General features: G+C 52.0%; 1 protein-coding gene across 1 annotated transcript in view; it reads left to right on the forward strand.

Moving 5' to 3' along the window:
- Window positions 1-353: 353 nt before the first annotated feature.
- Window positions 354-11,749, forward strand: part of LRRC75A (leucine rich repeat containing 75A) — a 118,280-nt gene continuing 106,884 nt past the window's right edge. The window contains exon 1 of the mRNA XM_027861454.1: window positions 354-659. Coding sequence (XP_027717255.1) covers window positions 354-659 — 306 coding nt within the window. The remainder of the gene's footprint in view (window positions 660-11,749) is intronic.

Consider the following 11,749-nt stretch of genomic DNA (forward strand, 5'->3'; position numbering starts at 1 on the left):
CCCTCCCCTCCCCTCTCCTCTCCTCCCCTCCCTCCGCGGCCCCGCCCGCGTGCAACAGTTTCCCCAAAGTTGCGGCCCCGGCGGCGGCGGCGGCGGCGGCGGCGGCGGCCGGGGCTGGGCTGGGCTCGTGGGCAGCGGGTGGCGCGCGGCCGGGGGGCGGGGGAGGGCGGGACCCGCGGCCCGGCTCGTGGCACCGAGTCGCTGGGGAGAGCCCGAGACGAGCCGGGCCGAGGGGCCGAGGAACCGAGGGGGAGGAGCGGCAGCGGCAGCAGCAGCAGCAGCAGCAGCAGAGCGGAGCCGAGCCTGAGGATGGAGCAGCCGGCGGCGGCCCGGCGCTGAGGCGCGGCGGAGGCATGGGCACCCGGCAGACCAAAGGCAGCCTGGCCGAGAGCCCCGGCGCGCCCCCCGCCGCCGCCCCGGCCCCGGCCCCGGCCCCGGCCGCCCCCCGCCGCCGGAGCTCGGCCCGCGAGCGAGGCGAGTTGTGGGCGGCGCTGCTGCTGCGCTCCGGGGACAAGGCGGCCCGCGCCGGCTCCGCGTCCGGGGCCGGGGTCGGCCTGCCCCCCTACCACCGGCGGGTGGGCATGATCCAGGAGCTGCTGTCGCTGGTGCGCCAGGGCCGCCAGGAAGAGGCCGGCGAGCTGCTCCGCCACCTGCGCCAGGTGAGAGCCCCGGGGGGTCGGGGGGTCATGGGAGGGACACCCGGGGGGGGGCTCGAGGAGGGGGCGCGTGGGAACACGGAGGAGGGGGCGGGGGGGGAGGCCTGGGGAGCGCACGGGGGAGCCCCGCGGAGGGGGCCGGGCAGGGTCACAGGTATCCCGTTCACCGATCTGATATGCTGGCGGTTGACGTTCGCGTGGTCCCCTGCTAGGGCAGCCTGAAGGCGGGGGCGGGGGGCGGGGGGCCGCGGGATCCCCGCAGACTCTGCTTTCGCCCTTTCCCGCTGGCCTGGCTGCCCTCCGAGGCAGGCGCGGGGACTGGGCTGCGCCCTCTCCAGGGGGATTGCCCAGGCTTGCCGCTGTCGTTTTTGGCGCCTCTCGTAGAGGGGCGCAGGACTTGGGGTGGGGGGCGGGGATCCCAGATGGCTCAGTCGGGGATCTGTGTTCTCTCCTGTATCGGGGGGCTGGATGTGTTAAGGAGGGAGGGCTACTTAGATGAGGAACGTGAGGTTAGGGCAGGCAGAGAGTGGGGAGGATTTGGATGGGGGAGGGCAGGGTTTTTGTCCACACTGATCCCTAGGATTCTCCTGGGCCCAGGGAAGGGCGCTTGGTTAGGGGTTGGAGACCAAGGAACCGGACAGCCCGGGGAGTCCTCATCACTTGGTGCAACCCTGGGCCCTCCTGGTCTCTGGGCTCCGTTTTCTCCCTCTGCTTCTCCCCTAGTTTCAGCATAGCCAGCAGAAGGCATTTGGGGAGGGGGCCTCCCGTGCCTGAGGGGATCACAGGTCAGGTCTCCAGCCTGCACACCTGTACCCACTTATACACATGCTGGAAGCAGCCAGCACTGGAGGCTGGAAGCTGGGAGAGCTGGACTTCACTGCCCCCTAGGCTATGCTAGAGAGAGGGAGGAAGACAGGATGCTGGTGAGAAAGAAATGGGATAGATGGAACTGTGAGCAGCCACATAGCCTCCCTCTAACTGTGTGGGGCTCTGAGCCTGCCCTTTGAACATTTTCTCTCTCTCTCTCTGTCTCTCTGTCTCTGTCTCTCTGTCTCTCTCTCTGTCACACACACACACACACACACACACACACACACAGACTACTACTTTGAAGGACAAAATCTGCACAAAATCACCTTCTCTAGTACTGGCCCTTAGCTACCTTGTAGCCCTCAAAAAGTGTAATCTTCATTCACCCAGAGCATGTGGCACAGTAGAAAGAACCCTTGCTTGGAGTCAGGAGATCTGGAGTCTGGCTGTGCTGGGTGACCTCAGTTCAAATCCCTTCCCCTCTCTGGGCTTTTGTTGTCCACTTCTCTGTCTATAAGGAGACTTTGGACCAGGTGATCTGAGTCCCCTCCCAGGTCTAACATTCTGTGGCTCCGGCCAGCAAAGGGAAAGTCTGAAAAGGCAGGGAGAACGGTGAGTTCTGTTTAGAGGCAGGTTTCCTGACAGGGAATGGCACTGGAGACCAGAGCTCAGCTCCATGCTAGTTCTTAGGAACTAGACATCTGTCTGGACTTCTCTGCCCAATGCTGTATCTTACGGTGAGGAGCTGCCTGTCTGTCCTCTGAGCTCTCACTTCATGCCTTTTGGTCCCAAAGCCCCAACCAGAGCCTGCAGGAGAAATCCAGGCTGCTGCTTCTGATGATGCTCTGTCTAATCCACGCTGATGTGATTTGTCTGCTGTTCCCTGCGCTTCCTCTGGGAGGTGGAAGTGCTAACAGGGTTATCGTTATATTCCAGTAGGTAGCAGATAGGTCCTCCTGGCCCAGCAATGGCAGGCAAACCTCCCCCCCTCCCCTAATTGTGCTGTTCTGGCTCCATGAATAATCCCAGTTCTTAGGGGAATAAATCCCTTCCCCTCTCTGAGTCTGTTTCTTCCTCTGTAAAATGAGGTGTTTGGACTAAATTAGGGGTTCTTAACTTGGGGTCCATGTGGATTTCAGGGAATCCATAAACTTGTATGAGAAAAAATGGCATCTTTATTTTCAGCAACCTTTACTGAAATTTACCATTCCCTTCAATTATTTAAAACCGTTATTTTAATACAGGGTTCATAGGCTTCACCAGACTGCCCACGGGGTCCCCGAGGGTCCATGGGGCTTTGTCAGGATGCCCCAGGGGTCCACAGGGATCCCTGGGCTTCCTACACAGGGTTCGTCAGGCTGCCTGAGGGGTCCTAACAGGTCCATGGGGTTTGGCAGACTGCCTGCAGAGTTCATGGGGGTCCATGGGGGTCCATAGGTGCTGTCAGCTGCCAAAGAGGGGGAGGTCCATGACATAAAAGAGGTGAAGAACTCTTGGTCTAGAAGGTTTCTCAGGCTCCTTCTAACCCTGACTTTTTATAGTTGTGTGATACTGTAAATGTACTAGAGGTTTGGTTCTCTCTTTGTATGTATGGATCATAGGTTCCTTGGCCAGTGGTCTGGGAAAGCCGATGGACCTTTCTTCAGAATCATTGTTTAAATAAGCAAAGAAATAACAATTTCAGTTTTAGATAAGTGAAAACAAAGATGCAACTTTGTTCTATACAAATTCATAGACCCCCCACCCGAAGTTTATAATCCACAACTCCCCTCCCCCTTGTGGGTCTAGAGGATCTCTGTGGTTTCTCACAGTCCTGAATCCTTCTGAGGTGACTCTGTCTAACCTTCTAAAGTTGATTCCTGGGAATCAGGCATCAGTCGCCCCTCACCAGATAGTTTTGATGTGAGAAGTCTGGGCTGCATGGTCCAAGGTTGCCTGACCCAGGATAACATTGCTTTCATTGAAAAAACAAAACATCTTTTGTTTTTACATCATCTTTGTTTCTCAAATACATCACTGCTCCTGGCCCTATCCAATGACCTATCCCTCCTTTAAAAAAAGAAAGAAAGAAGGGAGTGAAGGGAGGGAGGGAAGGAAGGAATAATGAGAGGAAGAAAGGAAGGAAGGAAGAAAAAAAAGGAAAAGAAAGAAAGAGTTAAAAACAGTTTGGTAAAACTAGCCAATACCCCAATAGAATCTGACACTATATGCAACATTCCACACCTATAGACCCCCCCACCTCTGCAAAGAAGGGCAGGAAGTATATTTCTTCAGCTTTTCTTTGGAGCCCATCCTGGTCATTATAATAACATGACATTGCATTCCAGCGTAGCATTTTGTAGGTCTGTCTGCTGATGAGAGGGAACGGTGTTTGCTTATGGTCCTCCCTGGAGAGCCGTCCCCATTCAGCTAGGCAGAGCTATTCTCAGAGGCAGGGGGATGGCCCAAATGCCCCGAGAAGGACCTTTCCAAGCCAGGGATTTGGTAACTGCTGAGCTGGCTGGCATTCCTCAGCTCGGGTTTCTGTAGAGCTCAGCTGGGTTAGCCAGATGGGTGTGTCTTACTAAGCAATGAGCTACAATGGTTGGAGGGAGGTAGGAATGCAGGGAGACTAGAGGCTGGGAACCAGGAGTCCTGGACTCGGGCTCTCAACCCTGACCCTTCACTCCCTTTGGGACTCTGCAGTGAAGTCATCGGGACATCTCTGGGCCTCCATGCTGGCTCAGTGTTGTCCCAGTTGCCCTGGGCCCAGAGGAGTGAGAAATAATCGCAAGTGTTAACAGCAAAAACAGAGAGATTAGTACCTGAGAGAGGAAAGGGCTCTGGATTTGGAATCAGGAGACCCGAGTTCAAATCCCAGCCTTGCCATTGACTGTTTGACCTTGGGAAAGTCACTTTGTTTCTCTGGTCCTCAGTTGCCTCATCTGTAAAATAAGGAGATTGGACTAGAGCTACAGTTTTTAAAACATCCTTTAGGATATAGCAGTTGAATTGGTTTTTATTTTTATTTATTTATTTTTGGTGAGGCAATTGGGGTTAAGTGACTTGTCCAGGGTCACACAGCTAGTAAGTGTTTTATGTGTCTAAGGCCTGATTTGAACTCAGGTCCTCCTGACTGCAGGTCCCATGCTCTACACATTGCACCACTTAGCTGCCCCATAGCAGTTGAAATGGAAGGGACCTTAGAGCTCATCTCATCCAGCCCCTTTTTCCAGATGAGGCAACTGAAGCCCAGGGAAGTTAAGAGAATTGCCAAAGGTCACGTGGGCAGCAAGCAGGGGGAGGGAAGGGAAGAAGCTTTCATAGAGTACCTGCTATGTGGGCTAAGTGCTTTTTTGCAATATTATCTCATTCAGTCCTCACAACAACCCTGTGAAGTAGGTGCTATTATTACAATTGAGGAAACTAAGGCAGGCAAAAGCTAACTGATTTGCCAGTAAATGTCTGAGGCTGGATTTGAACTCAGGAGTCAGGTCTTCCTAGTTGCAGGCCTAGCACTGTGTCCACTGGCCACCTGTGGCCTTGGAAGAGCTAGGATTCGAACCCAGGACTTTGAGCAATGATGGTTGGCCAGGGTAGGCAAAGGCCTCAGACCAGAGAGGAGTCCAGCTTGGCTGACACATAGAAGAGGATGAGAGAAGCCTGGGGCCAGATGACTGACCAAGGCAGCATAGCAAAGGGCAGTTGTAAGTGCCCTGACTCTGGAGTCAAAGGGTCTGGGTTCAAAACTCCTCTAATGCTACTACTTGCATAACTTTAGGTAAGTCTCAGCTATAAAATAGATGGACTGGACTAGAAGAGGTTAAGGTCCCTTCCAGCTCTGAGACCCTGTTTCTGAGTGTTTCTGACCAGCTGGTGCTTGGACACATTTGGACGTTACTGCTATTCAGAAAGATAGTCCTTTGGCCCAACACGATGTCAAAATGCCTTCTGAATCTTCAAAGGAGGATCAGAGGATCGACCTCCTAATGCTGAAAGGGACTGTGCAAGGTTTGCTCTCCTCACTCACTGTGCCCTACAGTGCCCCTGGCTGCTGGCAGAACTTGAGAAAGGTTGGGAAATTTCCCAGGCCCCCAGACCAGCTTGGGAGGCAGCAGGTGGAGGCTAGGGCCATAGTGGTCATTCTGCTTAACAGAAGCCACATGCCGAAGCTGAAATAAGTTATATCTATGCCCGAGGGAAATGATGCCACTTGTGCATTACTATCCACTGAGGAATTTTAGCAGGAGCCATTTATAATGTTATTAACTCCCCCTGACATTGCAGTGGGCTTTCCTAGCTTTAAAGAATATATGCATTTAATATTATTCTTGAATAACATTAAAAACTGTATTTCATTGAGTACCCCCTCCGTATGATTTTGCCCTAGGCACCTGCTCACCTTGCCTACCTCTGGTCCCACAATCCCGGTTGCCTATAAACCAGCAGTCACAAGCTGGATAGTTCCTTGGCGGCAGGCTGTAACTCAAAGGAAGGTGGTTGGTCCATGTTTGTATAGGGGAAGAGAGTGGCCAAAAGGCTGGGTGCTTCATGTGCTGTCAGGGAGGCCGCGATAGGGGAGTCCCTGGCTCACCTCAGCCTCTTGGTCTGTTCTCAAGGACATAGATCTGTTAGAACAGCATTCACAGCTTGGATTCAATCAAATGGAGTAGGGGTCAAGGCCTGCGCTTTGGAACCAGAGGATGTGGGTTGGAATCTCACCTCTGTTACTCACTGTGTGTGACCTCCCTTCTCTGTGCCTCAGTTTCCTCCTCTGGGTCAGAGAGGTCAGGGATTCGATGTCTTGAAGGTCCCTTCGAGCCCTGAATCCTCTGGACCCTGTAAATGGTGTCAGCGGGCCCGCCAGGGGAGTGTTTAGAGGGCTTCTGAAATGAGGAGCAAAAGAGATGGGACAGTCCCTGGAAGGCCTTCTGAAGGAGGTGAGGTTGGGAAGATGGGCAGCATTTGAAGAGCAGAGAGGAGGGAGTGGTGGGGGAGGAGGAGGAGGGCTTGAAGGGAGGAAGGAACTTGTGTCAGAAGGAAAGTGAGGAGACCAGTTATGGCATGCCTGAGCAGGGGGCAAGCATGGGCTGCACTGAAGTGTTTGGTTCTGGATGCCACATTTTATTTATTTATTTTTTCTTTTTGGTGAGCCAATCAGGGTTAAGTGACTTGCCCAGGATCACACAGCTAATAAGTGTCAAGTGTCTGAGGCCGGATGGATGCCACATTTTAGCAAAGACATTCATGAACTGTGCAGCCTCAAGGTGTCCAGGATGGTGAAGGAGCATGAGATGGGACCATCTGAAGAGGCATTTGAGGAGCTGGGGATGTTTAGCCTGGACACGAGAAGTCTTAGGGAAAAAGATCTCTGTCCTGTGGAAAAGGGATTCGATTTGCTCTGTTTGGCCAGAGAAGGAAGAGCCAGCAGCAGTGGGGGGAAGCAACGGATGGGCTGATTTCTTCTCATCATCTGACAGAGCTGTCCCAAGGTGATAGGGAGCTTCCTTGGAGAAGCAGTGAGCTCCCCATTCTTGGAGGGCTCCAAGCAAAAGCAGGATAATCACTTCCTTTGGAGGGTGTTCTGACAGGTACAGTTGGACTGGGTGACCCCCGAAGGCTCTTCCCCAGCCGAGTTTTAGTGATTATATTTTGGGTGTCGAGGAGCTCAAGGTTAGATAGGGAGAGAGGGTCCCGATCACCAAGGGCCTTGGAAACCAGGAAGAGGAAATCTTGTCCAGTGTGGTGATCAGTAGGGAGCCAGGGTAGGCTTCGGAGCAGGATAGTGACTGATGAAAGAAGTGCTTATCGACCCCAGGTGTAACAACAGTGCCCTACCCCCACCCCCAGGGTAACTTGCTGGGTGACGAGAAGGAGGGGTGTCCCGACACCTGAAACCCCTTCCCTTCCTGTCTCTACTTGTCCAAAACCTGCCCTTCCTTCAAAGCTCTACTTCAGAGCCACATTTCCCCTCACATCTCCCCGATTCTCTCTGTAGGCAATCATTTCTCCTTCTTCTGGACTCCTTGCTCTGAATACTTGACTTGTGCTTAGGACTGGTCGAGTTCTGCCTTGCATTCTGGGAATAATAATAATAACACCGGCTTGTGTTTTGTAGCGATTTACGATTTGCAGAGGCTTTCCTTACAACCCTGGAAGGCAAGGCCTGCAAGGATACTTGTCCCCATTTTATAGATGAGGAAATTGTGGCCCAGGGAAGAAAAGCAACTTTCCCAGGCTCATACAATTTCTAAAGCATTTGAGCTAAGATTCAGAGTCAGGTAGCATGGTCAAGTGGTTAGAAGAAACAAGGTTCGAATCTCACCTCAGACCTGTCCATCTGTGGTACCCTGGACAAGTCAATTTCTTTATCAGTGAAAGGAGGAAGTTGGCCTCCATGGCCTTGAAGGTCCTTTCCAGTTTGAAATCTGTCATCACAATACTCCAGAGCCCACGGGCTTTCTCTCCCAGTAGGCTGCCTATCTTATATGCTGACACTTTTCTGCATGGTGTCTCCCTTATCGGTATGTCAAGCTCAGGGAGGACTCAGAGCCATGTTTTTGCCTTTCTCTGTATCCCCAACGCTTAGTGGGTGTGGTGGCTGTCACATAGTAGGTGTTTAATAAATGCTTGTTGACTGATGGACTGACTGACTGCGAGGCCTTTCCTATGAGGTTGTAAGCTCCCACCAGCTGGTAGGCAGGTGTAAGTATTTGGTGAGTGAATGAATTGGATGCCAGGCTGAAGCAGCAAGGAGGGATGAATGGAGTATGAGGAGCTTTCTGTGTTGAAATGTAAACATAAGGATTTCCCAGCGTTTCCTGGAGACCTTCGGGACTTCCCAGTTAATGATAGCATGGGGCTTTGATACTTTGCCTCAGTAGGGCTGTAGAGGGTGACGGGGTGGGGGGGGGGGGGCAGCACCCAGGGGGTTTGCCAGGGACGGAGCTGAACTTGTTTCAAAAAATATTTAGATGACTGTATTTCCATCCAATTTGGGTTTCCTTTGTAATTCTATGCATTTCATTTTGTGCGTTTACCAATATCGTTCTGAGAAGGGCTTTCATGCGCTTCATCTGACGGCCAAAGGGCCATCTGGACCCCAAAAAGTTAAGAGCTCGTGGTTTTCCCATTTTACAAATGATGCCCAGGTAGGATAAGTCACAGAGCCAGAAAGTGTCAGAGGTCAGATGTGACCCCAGCTCTTCTGACTGCAAGCCCAGCGCTCTGTCACTCCACCAGGTCAGTTTGCTCCCTGAAGAGGCATTAGCAGAGGGGAGATTTCCCTTATCTGGAAGGGCCCCCAGAATTCCCTGGGGGAGAGCCCTCCCCAGTGCAAGGAAGCCAGAGTCAGAGTGTTGGTATTCATGTTGCTCTGGTGAACAGACTTGGGTTGGGGGTGGGGGGGAGTGGGGCTCTCCATCCTCTGGGACAGGCCCAGAAACAGACTCAGTTAAGTCCTTCATTTTTACAGAGGGGGAAACTGAGGCCAGAGAGAGGAAGTGACTTATGGTATGTTAGTTGATAGATTTCAAGAGGGGTGTCTATGAACTTTAATCAGGGGGGAGGAAATGCCATCTTTATTTCAATATAATTGGCTTCCATTGAAATCCTATGTATTTTATTTTAAGTATTTAACATTATTTTGAGAAGGGGTCCATAGGCTTTCCTAGACTGCCAAAGGGGGTCCCTGGCACAAAGCTAGATTAAGAACCCTTGTTCTAGATCTCAAGCTGGATGGGACCTCAGAGGCCATCTAGGTCAACACCATCATTTTACACGTGGGTAAACTGAGGCCCATTGACTATGCCCAAGGCCATACATCTGGTTAGCCAGAAGAACCAGGAGGAGAACCCAAGCCTCTCATTCCACTGTGGCTTTCACCCTCCAGGTGAGACTCTTATCCACGTTCAAGGTCTCCCACATCCAACCTCAGTCTCCCTTGGGCGGGGTGGGGAGGTGGGGATGGCGGTGACTGGCAGACGTCCATCCCCTGGTCCTTCTTTGTCATCTCATTGTCAGAACATTGGGATGGAAGAACGCTTAGACTTGGAAGGGACATTGGTGACCATGCAGTCTCATCCCCACCCCACCCCTTTACATTTTATTTATTAGTTAGTTCCTTTGGATTTTATCTTTATTGTGAATTTAATCTTAACAAACACAAATACTTCCATACACAAAGAACCAAAGAAGATTCTGTGTAAAACCAGGACCTTCTGTGATGTGCACCTTGTTCATGAAAAGTGTATATTAAATTGAACAAAGTAGTAATAAAATTACCCTGTTTGTTTGTGTCCCCTTCTGAACTGCTGTCTTTTTATGTGGAGTTTTTAAAAGATTTTATTGATGTTTTTTTTTTTTTCTATCTCCACTGAAACCTCCTAACTCACTCCCCTCACGAAAGCCTCCATTTTACAGAGGACATAACTAAGGCCTAGAGACGAGGGTAAGGGGCTTGCCCAGGGTCGTTAATGGTCGAGTGGAAGAAACGGAACTTGAAACCAGATCTGAGTTGAACTTTTCCCCCAGACCCCAAGGACTCCTGGCCAAAGTGAAGGGACCTTGGGAGTGTGAGTGAGTTGGGTTGGGGAGTGTGGGAGTGTAGTGGGGCATGAAGGTGGTAGAAGGACCAGAGGTCCATTACTCTAGAGAATGAAGAGGCCTTGGAGGGGTCATGAGCTGTGAGGATATCGGTGGCTTCCGTGGAGAGACACGAGTGGCCGAGAGCATGCAGGCCACCAAGCCCCCTCTTCCTCCCAGGGGAGGCTGGTGCCTTCGAAGGCCTGGTGATGATAGAAGTAGTGAGGAGTCAGCTTCAAAGAAAGACGCTCTTTTAAGGGGGGGGGGACCCCATACATGACCCTTAGAGCTTTGGACTGGAGTCAAGAAGACCTGAGTTCAAATTCTCCCTCAGATACTTGCCAGCTGTGTGACCCTAGGCAACTGATTTAACCTGTTTGTGCTTCAGTTTCCTCCTCTGTAAAGTGAGGGGATTGTTCTGGATAGTATCTGAGGCCCCTCCTAGCTCTACGTCTATGATCGTGATCAAGCACCGTTCTAAAACAGCATATGCTCGCTACCTGTGCGACCTTGAGCAGCCAGACATGTCTGCCCCCTGAGTCTTCATTTTTCTGTAAAATGAGGGGGTGGGACTAGGTAATTTCTAAGGTCCCTACCACTTTCTAGCTAGAATTCTTTATTTTCTTGGAAGTGTTGTTTTCCTTCAAGAGACAGTCATTTGGGGTTTTTTTGGGGGGATGGGGTGTCTAGAGGATGGCTGGGCACCTTTATCTGGGACTTTAAAATAGCCCCCCCCCCACGCACACACACTCATATCACAGTGGGGAAAACACTGAGCTTGGAGTCAAGGCCTGGATTCAAACCCCAACTCTGCCTCTTGCTACTTGTTTGACCTTAAGCAGATCATGGCCCCTCTGGGCTTCAGTTCTATAAAATGAGAAGACTGGGTCAGAAAGCCTCCGATGTCTCATCTAGCTCAAAATCTCTACTCTCTCTAGAATTAGTTTCCAGAAGCTGCCTGACTTTGGGGAGCCCTTTCGAAGGCGGACGACGGGAGAAGTCTAGGATGGCTTTGAAGGTCAGGACCACAGCCTAGATTTGGATCAGGCAGGGCAGGGCTGGACGGGGTCAGTCAGGGCAACTCAGGTCAGGCTGACCCAACCCTCTCTGGCTCCAGATCTTTGTCTCTTGGACTTTGGACACATAGAGAATTCCAGAGGCAGGGTGTGGCTTTGATTTATGGGAACTTGGACTTGCCCAGGATCTCCAATGCAGACTCCAGGCTCCCAGGCTGTCATTCTCCCTTCTTCACTCTCCCTCACCTTCCATATCTAATCAGTCCTTCCAAACTGTCCCTTTCTCTCCACTCACAGGAGGCCACCACCCTAGGCTGGCCTTCCTCACCTCCTCGCCTCCTGGCCCCAAGGGTCTCCTTTCTCCAATCCATCCTGCAAACAGCTGCCAGATTGACATTCCTAAAGCAGGGGCCTGGCTGGGTCCCTCCCCTGGTCAATAAGCCCCTCTTTCCTCTGGGACCGGATTCAGATTCTTCTGGTTAGCCTCTGAAGCCCCTCACTACTTGGCCTCCTCCCACCTTCCTCTGTTTATTGTGTGCATGACTCCCCATCACGCACTCTTGGATCCAGCGACAGTGGCCTTTGTCACCAGTGATGCTCCACTGTCCATCTCCATTCCCTTGCTCATTCTCTTCCTATCCCCCCCAACACACACACACACACACACACACACACACACACACACACACACACACACACACACAC

This window comes from Vombatus ursinus, unplaced genomic scaffold (assembly GCF_900497805.2).
Source record: "Vombatus ursinus unplaced genomic scaffold, bare-nosed wombat genome assembly UNPS02014768.1, whole genome shotgun sequence".
Taxonomy (NCBI): Eukaryota; Metazoa; Chordata; class Mammalia; order Diprotodontia; family Vombatidae; genus Vombatus; species Vombatus ursinus.